The sequence below is a fragment of the Bidens hawaiensis genome, unplaced genomic scaffold (genome assembly GCF_021521415.1).
Source record: "Bidens hawaiensis isolate Kalapana, Puna unplaced genomic scaffold, B.hawaiensis_p1.1 tig00006781_1, whole genome shotgun sequence".
NCBI lineage: Eukaryota > Viridiplantae > Streptophyta > Magnoliopsida > Asterales > Asteraceae > Bidens > Bidens hawaiensis.
Window position 1 is genome coordinate 480,961 of NW_027491463.1, and position 17,834 is coordinate 498,794.

The 17,834-nt window shown below is 34.2% G+C and overlaps 1 protein-coding gene across 1 annotated transcript; it reads left to right on the plus strand.

Annotated features, from left to right (window-relative positions):
• Positions 1-9,111: 9,111 nt before the first annotated feature.
• On the plus strand, positions 9,112-12,543 carry LOC143633540 (transcription factor bHLH14-like). The gene is made up of 2 exons (XM_077101822.1): positions 9,112-9,677; positions 11,775-12,543. Exons 1-2 carry the CDS (start codon positions 9,112-9,114, stop codon positions 12,394-12,396), a joined length of 1,188 nt encoding a protein of 395 aa, XP_076957937.1. The 3' UTR covers positions 12,397-12,543.
• Positions 12,544-17,834: the final 5,291 nt, after the last annotated feature.

The following is a 17,834-nucleotide window of genomic DNA, read 5'->3' on the forward strand; positions in this document are numbered from 1 at the left end:
AAATTAAAAAAATAATAAAAACATTATAACTCAAAATATAAATAAAAAAGATTTAAAAGACACAATGATGAAAATAAACAAAAGACACAATTATAACTAAGAAATACACGATAGATCACAAAATATAACACAACGTTGAGTAATATAACACAATATCAAGCAAAAAGACACAATCAATGACGAAAATAAACACAAAACACAATGGTAAACAAAAAGACACAGTGATGTTTTCGCATTCAACATTTTTTTATAAGAACGAGAAAGACGGTGGAAACATTTTTGTTTTTTTTACTTTTTTCGTTTTTTTATTAAATTTTGAGTTATGTTTTTTTTATTAATTTTTTTAGGAGTTTTTTTATGGCTATAAATTCTTCTCATATTTGTCCTCCTTTATAGAATAACTTGATCCAATATTTTATATATATAAATATATAATGTGGTTTGGACCTTCTATTGGTTTGGACCTTCTATTGACCCGTGTGATCCATTGAATTTGTATATGCTAGGAGGAAGAGTAAAAGATGTAGAACTCTCTTAGTGGAAAAGGTTTCTTGAAGAGTAGAAATTGAATAAGGTAGGTGGAAGGTTGGGAGGGTCATGTGTGAACAGGGAGATATGTACATACCACTATGACCAATTTTAAGGTAGTGATCAACACTGATAGAAAGGAGTGGGCCTTAAAAAAGACAAATTTTAACGGATGAACTAAAATCTGTTTACTGATTATAGTTATAGGTCAATACCATTCAAGATAAGGATCAACAACGATACAAAGGAGTGTGCCTTAAAAAGACAAATTTTAACGGGGTGAACTAAAATCTGTTTATAACATAAGGTCATACATATAGAAAATCATGTTGTAGTTTCTTTTTACCATGAAAAAAAAAGGCAATTTAACTATTTTGAACGAAAAAAGTTACAAAACACCGTGACTACTCTTCTTTTAAATGGCATGAGTCCTCTTTTGCTGTAAGACCACTCCTTTTTCAGACTGACATATAAAATTCGTAAGTAATTTTTTGTTTCATAAAGAATACTTGTATATGTGTACTAAACCGTAAAATAAAATAATTTTTTAGTATGATTGGTTCTTATTGTTGGCATAATACTTTTTATATATATATTATCTGAAAACTATTGCTATTTATAATTCCTGAGGTTTTTAAAATCCCGTTTGAACATGTATTAAATATTTGATTTATATAAAAAAAGTAAATAAAATTGTAAATATGCTAACTTGATTCGAGTATTTCGTGAGCATATCTCAACTGTCTTATGAGTAACTCGACTCGTTTGCATCCTACTAATATTAATATAAAGTCTTTATATATATTTACATACTCAACATATTTTTAAATAAAGGGTAAATAACTTGTATTAAATAAATCAAGTATATAATAAGCGTCTTAAAAGGATTTCGGAAAGTTTATGAATATTATAGTTATTCATCTCCTAAGTGTTGGTCAACTCCCACAATAGCATCTTTGGAAAATTCACATGTGACCACAAACATAATGTTTCCATTCAAATTCTCTGAAAACATTTTCTACATGTTTAAAATATCTACTCTACATGTATCACATATTTGGCATCACTGGTTTGAACATTTCACATAGGGTGCATTAAATTATATGTAAAAACATAATATGCTAGCTATGAGGTCTACCTGATATTTGGAAAACAGTGATGCATGTGAAAACTGCTTTTTATATAGAATGTATTTATTCTCAATCAATCAATTAATCATGCCCAGTAAAATCCCATCGACAGCAAAGCTATAAGTAGGGGCTGGGGAGGGTGGGATGTAGGCACACCGTACCTCCATCCAAAGGAATGAAGAGGTGGCTTCCAGAGAGACCCTCGGCTCTAAGTACATGTGTATGAAGCAAAATAAAGGAAATCAAAGTTTAAGTTATATACAAACTACTACTAATTATAATAATATTAATAATAAGATCACAGTTTAACAGCTATATAAAAGCTAATAATAATTATAATAATAATAATAATATATGTAAGGGAAATACCATTATGGTATGCGACCTAAATAAGTTAAGTCTAAGCCCTAAGGTATTCAATTCTCTCTAAAAATCCTTAACTTTAATTCTACTTCTCCACGAATTCGTATCCTCAACCATGTCCTCGGAGAGGTTTAGGTCTATCAAATCATGCCTAATCCTCTCATCCCAAGTCAATTTCGGTCGTTCTCTACCCCTCCTCCCTTCTATAGTAATGTTTTCTACGGATCTATTTATTCTATATTTGGAAAACAGTATTTATTAACAAAATATTCTAAGGTGATGACTAATAAGGTATTGAGCGCCTCTATTGTTTATTCTATATAGAATGTATTGCTAAAAGACCTATTAAATTTTAAAAGGTACAATCATCATTGCATAAAATACATGGTGCATATATTTTTTAAAAGATAAAATAGCAAAACAGGTTCTTTATGTTTGCACGTTTTTTCATTGGACGTTCTTTGGCAAAAAAAAATGACAGAAAACATCCTTTATGTTTAAAAACTCTATCACGTTACGTCCTTTAACACTAACCCAGTTAAATTTTTTTGTTAAATCTAGTCATGTGCAAGACATATGAGGGGTAGTTTTGTTGCATATTTATTTAATAAATAGATCTAAAAAAAATAAATATTTTGTTAATAAATACTCTCTCTCTCTCACACATCCATCCACCTTCACCGGTCACCACCCTTCATCAAAAAACAACACAACCACAACCATCACCACCAACCAAACAACCACCATCACCTGCAACCTCCTCATCACCTGCCGACATCACCACTCTTCCCTCGTTTATCATGAAATATTCCATAATTTGAGATTATCCGCAGATCACAACACCAAAATCTTCAATGCCGCACGATCCATGCCCTAATATGCCTAATTTGGTCGTTAATCTGGGTAAAATTGAGTCAAATTACACTACGGTGGTTGGTGCCGTCTCATCCCCTCAAGCTCGTACTTCAAATCCATGTGCTAAAATGGTAACATCATTGTTGCGTGTGTAATTAACTCCTTTAATCACACTATAGAAGACTCGCAATCGAGCAATTCCAGTTCTGAGGGCACGATAAACGCATCTGATGATACACTGTTTATATCTGAAAGGAATCCAGATCTGAATTAAACAATGGTGCAGAAAAACACGAATCCACACTTGATCCCCAATCAAATAAAAACCCTAAACAATGAAATCCCCCAAATTCGCACAAAATTAGCGTTTACTAGTGAAATTAGGGTTTATGGTGATAGAATAAACGCATGATTGTGTTGTGTGATTGGTTATCTATACTAGTTGAACCTTTGAACGAAGCCTTTCAGGCCTTAAACCCGTGAGCGAAGGTCACATCTAGTGGTCCAGTTGTTGTGGCTGTGTGGTGTAGAGATTAAGAAGATAGAGGGAGTAAAGAGACAATGTGGTGGCGGCGACAACAGGTGGTGGCCAATGGTCGGCCGGGGGTTGTGGTTGGTGATAGTGAGAGAAAGATGGGGATGGGTTTTAGGGTTTCTTGATGATTTGCAATATTTTAGTTTATTTATTAAATAAATATGCAAAATTATAAAACTACCCCTCATTTGCCTTGCACATGACTAGATTCAACAAAAAAATTTAACTGGGTTAGTGTCAAAGGACGTAACGTGATAGAGTTTTTAAGTATAAAGGATGTTTTCTACCATTTTTTTTTTTGCCAAATGACGTCCAATAAAAAAGCGTGCAAACATAAAGGAGCTGTTTTGCTATTTTGTCTTTTTAAAGTTTAGAGGTAATATGGTATCTTGTATGGTTTAAAATATTTAGTTTTAAAAATAGTTACAAATATGATTCTTTAACTTCAACAAAACTTTGTTAATTTATAAAATAGTTATACATAAGCCCTTTATCTTTACTCATTTATTTGACAAATTCATTTAAAATTTTCATTTCTTTTATATCTTTTAATATTTTATGTTTTAAGAAAAAACCAAGCTTATCATAACAACGTGCGTATTTTTATCGATGTATTAATATAAATTTTATTTTATTTCGATGTGTTTATTATGATGTACAAGTCAATTAAGTATAAAAGTACAACTCAAATATACAATTATATACCTAAAGTATAATTACAAATTTAACCCTTCAACTATACTCAACTTTTGTAAATTTAAATAATAATTATCCTTCCATCCCCTTAAGTTTACCAATATATTCATCTATTTTCCTTTGATTTGTCTTTCTTTTATATCTTTGAATATAATAGGTTTTAGTAAATTTCAAACATACAATCACGACGTGTTTAATTTTATATCTACGTTTCAATTAATATTTATTGAATATCGATGTGCATGTTATAAGCAAAATGATTTTATGTCATTTAAAAAAATATCAGTTTTTGTTCATGTCAAAATGCCTAGCAAAGTGAGTTTCGTTCATTTTTTTTAAATATTTTTATTGTTTCGGGTCAACAAACGAGGACTTTGACAGGTTAAAACGTGTTTGAGTTATACCAGGACGTAAGACGAATGGGTTTAGGTCATTATAAAAAAGTTTAAATTTTGTTCAGGTCAAAATGAGTAATAAGTAAAATGAGTTTGGGTCATTTAAAAAAGCTGTTAATTTTGATTATGGTTTAATCATACTATAAGCATATCGAGTTCGAGTCATCTTTAAAAAAATTTGGTTTTGGTTTACGTCAGAACAATTATATGCAAAATGCATTCGGGTTATTAAAAAAATATTAATTTTAGCTCTAGGTGGATATTAAATCTTTGGTAAAGGTTTCAAAAGACTTTTCAAATAACCTTTACTACCATAGTGGCGTGTCGTTCGGAGTGTCATGTATTTCATGTGGTCAATGAATCTTCATAAACAACCAATATCAGTAGCTAACATGCAACTTTTATCAATCTTAGTTATGGTGCACGCACTGGATAATCTTCTCGCAACATGAGTCTTGGGAAAGTTGATGTCATGAGCGGATCTGGATCTATGGTGTAAGTAGGGGGTTCAAGGGACCCCCCCCCCCCCCAAATAGTTACCCTTGGAAAAATATTTTAGATCCGCCAGCAAGGCTACTAGACGACGCCGGGTATCGCAATAGCCTACCTTGGCACCCCCCACCCCCCGCGATATGCGACTGACTCATAAATTCGCCTATAAAATGGGTAGTCAGGGTGGTTCACTTCATATCACCAAACATCATTTCCACACACACATAGCTTTGTATTGTGTGTGATGTGTGTCTAATAACCCTATAATAATGACCCTCACAACTAAGCTTTAATATTAAAACGAAAATCCTAAAACCACACACAACCGGCAAGTGTACCGATCGCAAGTAGTATAGACTTAGGAAGTCCGAGTATCGAACACGTGGACACGTTAGAACGCTAAAGATCACTAACCCTAGACAAGACCTACCTTAAAATAATATTCTATTGATTTTTGATTTCTTTTAACTTAACTGAACTAACTGGATTAACTAACAAAACTTACCAAAAATATAAAACTTAACGGAAAACTAACTGTGTTAACTTAGGATGGAGAGAACGTCTACCTAGGTCTGAATCAAATTGTAGGTCTAACAAGCTAATGGATTGAATGATATATAGACACCGGTCCCTAAAGATAACACGACTAAGGATCGCTCGGGCTCACTGGATTACCTCTCGGTCTCACACAACAAACCCTAACTACTCAAAATCGGCTAAAACGACCTAACCGGGAAACAATTACTAACGTGTTCTAATGCTAGATCACCTCTCGGTCTCACCAACACTCGACCCTAATGGCAATGAATACTACACAACCAATGATAGAGGAACAATTCAACTTAAACTAAAATAGATCAACTAGTCGCTCAAACACCTAAACCTGACAAGAAACGAATTCGCTCTCGCGCAATTCTTATTCTAGCATGCAAAGGCAATGAGACAACCCTAACTTCCTATCACCTCTCGGTCTCAAGAAAGGTGTTTAACCGCTGTACTTAATCCAAATAATCACGCAACAAAACCCTACGGTGGTACCTACCGCAAACAAACCCTAAACACAAAGTCTAGAATCAAACAATGCACCGATCAATCAATACAAAACTAATCAATCAACACACGGGGTTTATGCAATGAATCACTAAAATTTCCAGCCCTTAAACACAACCTATTTCATGTCTAAATCAAACTTTACAATAACAATTCAAGTCTATCAATCAAACAATCCATAAAACCTATCAAAACCTAACAAGAATCATCATTCCTAGGTAGAACTAACAAGATTAGCCGAGCATAATTTTTGGACAGCAGTAAACTCTCAATAAAAACACCATAAAACCCATACCAATCATCTTAAAAATTGTCCAATAATCAATCCTAATCATAAACAATTCAATCTCTCAAGTAATTGCAAAACAATTCAACAATTAAGCAAGAAACTAAAAGTGTATGAACAATGAAAAAGTTGTAAGGATATTGGGTGTTCCGGGGCTGCTCTCGGCTGTAAAAAACAGTGGTGAATGATCCCGATGCTTGATTCTTGCTTGTTCTTCCTTCCCTAGCCGTTACACGATCAAAACCCTAGCACACAAAAGCTTTTTCTTTCTTTTTTCTTGCTGGAAATTCCGATCAGCAGCTGTTGTGCTGCTGTTGTGTGCTGTTGATGCTGTTGTTGTGCTGCTATTGATTCCGATCAGCAGCTATTTTTGCTCATTAGGGTTTTATTTTTTTATATAATATAATATAATATAATATGGTCTTGGGCCTCCATGATGCATACGGGTCGGGCCTTGAGCTTTGTCTTGAACTTGTATGCGTAAAAGGCTCGTAGAATGCTCGAAAAGTCTAGGTTTTCTTCTTTCTTTCACCCAAAACCTACAAGATTAATAAATGTATGTAAAACCTATCTAAAACGAGTAAAAACACATAAAATATAATATATTACGTAGATAAAAGGTGCGGAAAATACGTGTTTTTACAACACATCAGTGTGGCGAGCGTCCCGAGCCTGAAGTTCTGATGATCCGTTTCCCCAACAATCGACGTATAGTAGAAGTGCTGTTCAATCAAATTATTAAGCTTTATACTCCAAATACCCGATTAAGGTAAGCTTAGACCCTAGTCGAGGGTATAGTTTAAATATATTTTAGCTTTTCACAAATAGATGTTATAGTCAAAATAATGTTTCTTCATAACTAAGAAACGTAAGTTTTACATAAGTTATGGACAAATTGACGTTTCCTCTTCGAGAAGAAACGTAAAAAAAATATTTTTATATAGACGTTTCTTAAATAGTGAGGAAATATAGCATATAATTGGTAAATAGACATGACAACTACGGTAGCGTTTGGTATAAAGGAATGAGAGATGGAATGAAATGGTTCATTCCAAAGAAATAGAAAAAAACCATGTTCGGTTGTCATGTGGTAATGAAATAAACCATTCCACAAGAAATGAAATTCCTTCCAAACATAAGATTTTCATTCTTTAAGGAATAGATGTTTTTTTTTTAATTTATTCAGAGAATGGAATCTATAACAATAATAATTATCATAATATATTATGATTTATTTTTATATTATAATTATTATTACATTATCAAGGCTATTATATTACTATTATTAATTTTATTATATTATCATTATTTTTGTATATTATAATATAACAATTATTAAATTAGACTTATTATCGTATATATTAACAATATTATTATTATTTGGTGACTCAACGCTTCATAACACGCATGCGTGGTCCAACATTTTTATAATTGCTTTTATCTGTTTAATGGTCTCATTAAAGCGCGCAGGTCTTAAAAATGAGTTACTATGAATATTCATATTATTAATACTTACATTAACATTTTTTATTATATATTATTATTACCAATAGTAATAATAATATTAATAGTAGCAGCAGCAGCAGTAGTAGTAGTAGTAATAATAATAATAATAATTAAAGGATGATTATTTCATTCTTACGTACATGGTAACCAAACACGACAATGAATGGTAATGATTTATTCAATTTCTTTGTCCATTCCATTCCCACGTCCATTCCATTCCCTCGTCCATTTCATTAAGGCATACCAAACAGACCCTACAAGTCTAAGGTAGCGTATGATATGCAGCAATGACAGGGGGAATGGAATGATTCATTACGTGGAAATGAAAAAAGTGATGTTTGGTTGCTCAATGGAATGGAATCATCCATTACACATGGAATCACATTCCATCAAAAACATTTCTTCCCACCCCACTTTTTTTTTTCATTCCATTCCTTAATCACCCTACTTTCTCAACAACACCACCACCACCACCAACACCGCCGCCACCACTTTCGCTGCCACCATCGCCACCACTACCACCTTACAACCAATGTTACCACCGCCACCATCATTGCGGTAACCACCGTAACCATTGTCTTCGCCTCCACTTGGCCATCACCGCTATCATCACTGTCGCTGCCTGACTACCACCATCGTTGCCGCCACTCTACCATCGCTATCACCATCAATGCTACCATCGCTTGACCCTCGGTACCCCTACCACCACTGCCGCCACCACAATCATTGCCCCTGCCGCCTGATCGCCGCAACCACCACCACCGTCGCCACCCCACCGCCATTTTCATCACCGGAGCTAACACAACCATCGTCGCCAATGTAGTTTTTTTTTTATTTTAGTAGAAAAACATTATTTTGAGATAGAAATGTTTTTATTATTTCTATTTTATTCTTACAATTTTTTTGGATACCAAACAAAATAAAGCAATAATTCATTTCATTCCTATGGATTAACCATATAAGACAAAAAAATGATAACGATCCATTTCATTCCTTATCCATTCCATTCATTCTTCCATTCTATTCCTTCTTCATTAAACTAAGCATACCCTAAATAGTTTATTTAAAACAAATACTTTGTCAAGGTTTAAACCCAATTAATAATGTCATGAACCATGGTAAAAAGTTAAAAGCCCAATTAATGATGCCATAAACCAAGTTGGCTTCCTATATCCTTGGACTACATATTGCATTATAAAACCAGATGATCATCGCGCTCATCTCCATCTTCCATTTCCTCACTAACTCAACCCTCACACCGTCGTCTTATTCGTCATGTCGTTACTTCAAACCCGACTCAAATTCATCCTCCAAAACCGACCGGAGCGGTGGCATTACGCCATATTCTGGCAAGCCACCGAAGACTCGGACGGCCGTCATGTTCTTTTGTGGGCGGACGCTTATATCCTTGACACAAATACCAACTCCATGTTTGAATGTGAAGATATTTCCGACATCCATTGGTTGGCTATGTCTTCGGCTGTGTCGTCTTTCCCAGTCGGACAAGATGTTGTTGGCCAGAGTTACAGTTCGGGATCTTGCCTGTGGTTGGATGGGGAGATGGAGTTAAGGAATTACAATACTAAAAGAACTGAAGAAGTTAGAGTTCATGGAATCAAATCCTTGGTTTGCATTCCAACTTCTAATGGTGTTGTTGAATTGGGTTCTTGTGATTCTGCAAAACAAGACAGTGGTCTTGTCTGCTTAACGAAATCAGTTTTCGACCATGATAGCCTTTTGGATATTAACCGCTGTAATCAAGAAACTGAAGGACGGGATGAAGTGATGTGCACGAAGAAGATGAAGATGTCATCATCTAATTTGGATAAAAGTTTCGTAAGGTATATTTTTTTGTGTTAGATCAAACACACAACCAATTGTTAACATAATATTTTACGCTACTTAATTTGCAGTAGTGTAATGCTATATCAAACACACAACCAATTGTCATCATCTATAGTAATTATTTTACGCTACTTAATTTGCAGTAGTGTAATTCTATAACAAAAAGAAATAACGATTATTACTCCAAATCAAAACTGTAACGTAATAATAACTACTCTACCTTTACATTTCTTAAGTTAAGATTTATTTGTATTGGACTTCACCTCTATATGTTATATACATACTCTTTAAAAAATAAATTAGAAAGAACACATAATTAAAGCATTTCTTCTTATTAGGGTGTGCGATGTTTTCCCGCCTTCACCGCTGTCTACCTCCTTACCTAAGCTCTTCGGTTCCCTCCCTCAATCTGCCACCTGGCCCTTTCGTCATCGTTCCCGCAACGACACGGCCCCCGCCCTTATGAAAGATTATATACATTATATCATAACTAATATATTCTCTCTACTATGTATGTGTGTGGGACGGCTAGGCATGCAAAAGAAAGTTTTTTAGAGGAGCACACAAAATAAAATAAGTCATTCATTTTTTCAAACTTAAAAAAATTTAAAATAGTAGAAATGGTTTCCTCTACTACGTACCATCATGTTGAATTTCTTTAATACGACGGAAAATGAATATCTTATGAATGGCTTTGCTTGTGCCGGCCCAGGTTTTGGAGCCAGAGGAAAATGTAATCTTTATTAATCTTTTCAAAAATTAGAAAACAAAGTGTGAAGAAATTTCGATTAACATAGAAGTTGCACAAATATAAGTCACGTGTACATAATGTGTATATATAGACCATATAAACTTAAATATATTGAAGAAACACTAATTGACCCTGGGCAGATTACGGATAATCTGGGGGTTAAATAGATGTTTCCCACGAGGGGTTAGGTCCGGCAAAGATGGTTCTTCTGATAACCTGCAAAACAGACACCGTGAGCTCGTCACTGAGAAGGGGGTACCTCCTTGTGACCACCCTCCGGCGTAAGAATCAGACTAGATTGCTCTTGAATATAAGTGTATATTAAGAGATTGCTAGAGAAGATAAGATAATGAGATATCAGATAATGTAAGGTAATGTGATGTGTCCATACCATTCCAAGGTGTTGGTGTATTTATAGCCGAAGGTAGGTTTCCAAGAAGGTACAGCCGGCTGAATAGTATTCCTGTTTTGCCAACTGTGGGCTACTCACATGCCATGCTGGTAGTTGGTGGGTAGGCAGCGGCTGATGGTGACCAGGCCGGCTGTGTACTATTCTTTTCCACCAACTGCAGGCTATGCACGTGCTACGACAGGTTGGTGAGTAGGCAGCGGCTGATAGTGACCAGGCCGGCTGTGTACTATTCCTTTGTCACAGTGAGCTGTCGCTGCTTTGGTCAGACCTTTTGTCCATACCTCGTCAGGTACAGTACAAAAGGTCCTCCAGTAGCGTACGGACTGGCTCATTTGGGCGGGAGTATTCCCGGCTTTGGGCGGGAGTGTTCCCGGCTTGCTCACTCCTTCTTCAGGTGACATTACTGAATTATTTAAGAGTTAAGTGCCTTGTGCGTGTAGCCTTGCTGCGCGGGTAGCCTTCCTTGATGGCTAGTATCCGTTACTGCGGGAACAGGCGGAGTACGTCGACCATTGGGAGGCTTTTCCTGCGGGAACAGCTTGCGTACAGCGCGTAAGGACGTCACGTCTCTGAGCATGGTGGGTCCTGCGGATCCAGTTGGTTTCTGCGCAGACGTCTCTCTTCAAGGTGAGTCTTGCGAGTTTAGCCTTTGCGCAGACGTCCCTGTTGAAAGTGAGTCTTGCGGTTTCAACTGCGCAAACGTCCCTCTTTGAGGTGACTCTTGCGGGTCCAACTGGGCTCTGCTGGGACCTACCTCTTCATATATAGAAACAAATTAGTTTATATGTGTATGTAGCATATGCATGTGTGTTTAAGAACAATAAAATTTAAAAGTTTTATGCCATTAACCAAAAAATTAAACGATTTAAATATGTTATTTTTGTTATATATCTGGCTAACATATCTCCTTAAATCATTTGAAACAAATAGCTCACCGCCATCAGTCACCAACGTTACATCCATGCCAAAGGGGAGGCAAAGACGAGCTAAGGGGATGGGAAGAAGAGCAAAGGGTGTTGTTTCCCAGGAAACCATGGCGACGGGTTCCCATCAGGAGGCTGAGCGGCAGCGACGAGAGAAGTTAAACCACCGGTTTTATGCCCTCCGAAGCGTGGTTCCATATGTTTCAAAAATGAACAAAGCTTCTCTACTAGCTGATGCAGTTACCTACATCAACGAGCTTAAATCCAAGATCCAAACATTAGAAAAGATGACGGGACCAGAATCAATGCCAGTAAGATCAAGAAACAATAATCAATTAATGAACCATGTTCATAATTCACGAAGTGCCACCGTTCACTCGATGGCTAACCGGGCTGAAGTCGAGGTGACGTTATTAGGATCAGAAGCCATGATTAGGGTTCAATCCACGGATGTTAACTATCCTGCAGCAAAGTTGATGGATGCACTTAGAACCCTTGATTTACGAGTTCAATATGCGAGTGTTTCAAGTGTTAAGGATTTGATACTGCAAGATGTTATAGTGAAGATTCCTAATGGATTCACATGTGAAGAAGACACTTTGAAACTTGCTGTTCTTAAGAACTTGTAGTTACGTTAGTTAGTAATGATCATATGTTAATTAGTCCCATAATTTCTTCTCTGTGTCACTCCTAGTTGTACTGATATTGTTAAATATTCTACGGCCTGTCCAATAGGCATGACTTAAAACAATTCGGCCCACACAAACATATATGACATTGTTTTAAGGCCCAATTAAAAGCAAATACATTGTTCTTCGCCCATAAAGCCATAACAAAACACAATAAATAGTAACACCCAAAGAATTCAAATGAATTATTTTTAAAGATGAAGCCACTATCTTAACCTTAATCTTAAATATAATAGAAAAGAATTCAAATGAATAGTAATAAACAAGTCACTTTTTAATCTTAAATATAGTAACAGAATTCAAATGAATAGTAACATAGTAACATAATTCAAATGAATTACAGTAGCAGAACTCAAATGAATAGTAATAAACACATTGTTAGATTCCATGTTACATACGTACGGAAAAAGTATAAAACTTTATATATATATATATATATATATATATATAGGTTAAGTATAAAATAAAAACCCACTTGAGTTGTGAAAACTCTAGAAACTCATTCTCAACCACATGTTTTTAATTAATGTTTAAATCTTGTGGTCCACAATTAAAGTGAATAAAAAATGTAAATATAAATATAACTTTTTCCCTCTCCTAAAAACATATATAACAATTAGTAAAAAATGTTAAAAAATAGCAAAACATTTTTTTTTGATGTTTCGATCTTTTGTATTAAATGTTACAACATATATTACATGTAACAAAAAAAAACAATGTTACATAGGGTTTTCGCGGGTTTTCACAACTCAAGTGGGTTTTCATTTTAACCTTAACCTTTATATATATGTGTGTGTGTGTGTTATATATGTGTGTGTGTGTTTGTGTGTGTGCGCGCGTGCAGGCATGCGTGTGTGTTATATACATTTTAAGAAATTGTAAACATCAAATGATTATTATTATTATTATTATTATTATGATAAGGTATCGCATTGTTGTTTAAATTAAAACAATCCAAAATACAAAGACAAATAGAGAAAAATAACCATTTAAAACATAATTCTAACTTATGCCTTATATTTTTAGACTATGAAGCGTAAACATGTAAATGTTGTAACACAAGTTGTGTTCTATAAAAACTATATTTATTGAAATTATAAAACATTTAAGTACACAAGATAAAAAATGCTAAAAATATCAATATAAGTATATAACAATGAAATATAATTATAACTTTTATTAAATCGCGCTTTTAATAAAGCAACAATCTAATCCAAACCTCGTGACTTAAACCACCATTTCAATCCAAACATCCAATCCAAACGTTCATAAATAATTTTCCAAAATCCAAACAAATAAAATAACAAAGTCTCAAAATTTAAAAAAATAACAATGAAAACAATTACTTGTCTTTATTATTCATAACAATTTATTTTGAAACTTTCTTCAACTTAGGAGTTAATGTTTAAAATTAGTGTTCAAATTAATATGTGGAAATCACATAAATGGAAAATTGATAAGTTGGAAGCCTATGTGGACATGATAGTTGAATGCCATATGGAAATCTTGTATTGCTTTAATAGTATATTTAATAGTATAGTAAGATTCATATGGAAACCAGTTTAAAACTCAAAATCGGCTTGGGTTAAAACCGGTTCGGTTTGGTCAACAAAAATCAAAACCGGTTTATGATCGGTTCGGTTCGGGTTGAAACCGGTTTCTTACAATATTACAATTGGTTTAGGTTCTGGTTTTGACCGGTTTTTGCCCTGTTTTGGCCGGGTTCGGTTCGGTTAACCGGTTTTGGTGGAGAAAATTACAAACCGGTTCCGAACCTACGGTTTCAATTGGTTCCAAACCGGTTTCTATATAATCGGTTTCAAACCGGTTCAGTTTCGGTTTAGTTTTCGGATCGGTTCGCTTAACCGGTTTATTTACCCACCTCTAATCTTATTGTTAAATATAATAACATAATTCAAACGAATAGTAACAAACATAGTAACAGAATTCAAATGAATTATAGTAACAGAATTCAAATTAATACTAATAAACATAGTAACAAAATTCAAATGAATTAATTTTAAAGATGAAGCCAGTATCTTAATCTTAAATATATTAACAGAATTCAAATGAATAGTAACAAACAAGTCACTATCTTAATCTTAAATATATATAAACCAAAATTTTAAAAACTCTCTGATTTCTTCCTATATCCTCTCAAGCTATCAGATTGTTTTATTTGTAAATGGAGACTTCTCATGCATTTGACCCGAATTCGGGTTTGGGTCTCACTAAACCTAGATAACCCTTAAACGGGTATAACATCTCATTATATTAAAAACTAATCTCACCCAATATTTGATATAAAAATCCTATAAAATAGTAATATACTAAAAAATTAATATCCAACTTAAAAAAAAGATATTATTTATAATTAAGAAACAATTATATAGTAAAAAAAAATAAGCGGGTCACATAACTTTAAACGGGCTATAGCATCTCATTATTTGTGAAACTCTTTATCATCAAAATCTAAGTATATTATTAAGTTCTCTATAATAAATAAAATCAATTTTAAAAAATATATATAAATATTATTAAAAAATAAAAACAACCATAGAAATATATAATTAAGTAACTGAAATTTGAAACGAAAAAGAAATATTACAAATCTCAAAAGTCAATATTACAAATCTCAAAAGTCAAAGCACAATTACTAGGAGAGTAGAAGGTGCATGCATTCACCAAGTCAATAGCTAGCGGCCTTCTAGTATGGCTGTAGGAGACAGTTCATGCGAGGTGGTGTTTTGCTTGGTGGTCCCCACTTCAAAATATCGTGCCCCCTCTTTGCCTTGTGCTATGCTTATTTTGGGTTAAAAATAACGAAATAAGATAGGCTAAGTACCCCTTCTTACTTGTTATAAATTTCATGTTGTTTAAATAATAATATAAAAGACTTAATTGCAGTTTTGATTCACTATGTTACACCCTAATATAAGAAGGAAAAGCTGAGGCACAAACAAATTACTCATAGCACAAAGACACTAACAATAATAATAATGTCAATAAGTATTTAATTTATTTCGTTCAATCCAATACATCAGTTCAAACAACCAAACAAAACAAATATCCGATAAGATAAAATAAAATAAGACAAAACTGTTAATTTATTTAATATCCTAAAGTCCAACATCTGTGTTTCTTCATCCACTAAAAATCATCCAATAAAAGCACCAATAATATACGTAAAAATAATATAGGTTGTCAACAAACATGTTGAGTGAAAAAACCACCAATTTGATATATAATAATACTGAAACAAACAAATCATGTGCGTTAATGTGAGTAATACAATTGATATAACATATAAGTGTTGTTTGGTCATGATTCATCAACCACAATCAATGGCTATTAAGACGGCATAAATAACAAATAGAGATGTCGTTTGGCCATGATTCATAGAATACGATATATGGCTACTATGACGGCGTATTATCATACTTAATGAGATAAACTATGATGCATCTCTCCTAATGCGATAAAATAAACAGATAAATCATATTGCACATAACATCAAATTGCATACAACACCATAAGCAAATAAAGATTCGTGATTTGAGATTTGATATAATTAAACATTTAAGTTGGTATGCATAAAGTCCCCAAAAGGGAAAAGTGAAAATGGGGATAGTGATTAACTCACTTTAATGAATAGGCGAGATAAATAATAAAATAAGAAAAATAAACGAGTCCAGAGCTTTTAATCCGCTGACCGATCCAATCCGAACAGACCTAAAACTTTGAGACAATAAAAAGAAATTAAAAACGTGAACATAGCCGCCGGAATCAGGTCACACGGATGTAAAAACTCAAGATATGAAATATTTAATTTTCAAGCGAACCGGTACTATTCAGAATCCGAACTTCAAATCTAAAGTTGGATTCAGGTTAGTACACTCAAAATGTTATAACAAACATGAAAGTCTTCTGGCTCAAAAGTTAATTTTGACCAGAAGCAGTAGTAATCGATTAAACACAATAATTGACTTTTATAACCCTAAACGGGTCGGGGTCAAATTAACCCATGAAACTCCATCAATAACTGAAATTGAGTGAGGGCTTTTGTTTAATGAACAAAAACACACAAACTCACATCAAACAACTTACCCTAATGATGGTTAGAATGATGAGAAAAATCGAGTCAAAGACTTTTGAAGCACCAATGTCAAAACGAGAATAAGGTCTTGAAGAAGAAACCGAGCTAGCACAAAGACAATACCACACATGAATTTTTTTTATAGGTGGAGACTGAGTTTTGAATAAGCATTTTAGGGTTTTTATAGTTTAGTTTATATAGTAAAAGTCTAAAACGTTAATTTTAGTCAAATAACTCGATTAAGCAATAGAATAAGCCTTTAATGACGAAATCAAATGAAATAAAATACCAAATTCGTTTTTGATAGCAAGGGAATGAATATGGACATGCCTAAGGATCAAGGGAGTTTTCTTATAGCTTAGTTCACGAGATCGGAACAAAAATAGCACGATTTAGCATTAAATGAATATTTTAAACGATTTTGATCAACTGACCAGCATGCTGTTCGTGTCGCGCGACCTACCTAGGGTAGTTCCCCGCGTGACGTGGCTTGGGTATTCGTCAACAAGTATCGTTTGTCACTTTTAGTCCCTGTAGTTGCAAAAAAAAATGTGGCTTTTAGCAAGTTTAAGTGATCTTAAGGGTTTTTAACGGGTATTTGACTAGTTTGAGTAACATGAAGGTATAAAATGAATTAGACAACTTAAATACAAGATTTTAATAACATGAAAATTTTAAAATGGTACACCAAAAACGCAATTTTCAACCCCGTGATCATTTTTTTATCGTTATGATCCCCTTGGTGGTCATTTTTTTGCAACTGAGTTTACCATTAAATCTCCGTCTATGTGTTTCGTTAAACCGAAGGGTAAATCCGTCTTTTCACACTAAAGCTTGATAAATATAATATAATGATAAAAATATTAACAATTTAGACCGATTAAACCACCTAACATCTTCTTCCCCCTCATCTCTCTTTTGTCTCTCGAACACCACCAGTCCACAACATACATCAACCACCACCGCCATTTGATTTTTTCGGCGAGAGGAGGGGAGCGAATCAGATAACATTTAGCTGACACAACAACATATCAGCGCCGCCTACATTGCCAAATATGATATGTGTTCAGAACGAACCGTCGATCCACTCCATTTCATCTTCTCCAGCTTCGTTTCATTGTGAAAACCTCAACCACCTCAACCACGCCGCTAGCCTCAATCGCTGCCACATTGCCATTCCGCCGGAGATCCGCGTTCGTCAAACACTTTGTGTGCAAGTTATCCTTCCTTGACCACACTCTCCCCTTCACATGGGTTTCAACTGAGCAATCAGGGGTTAGGC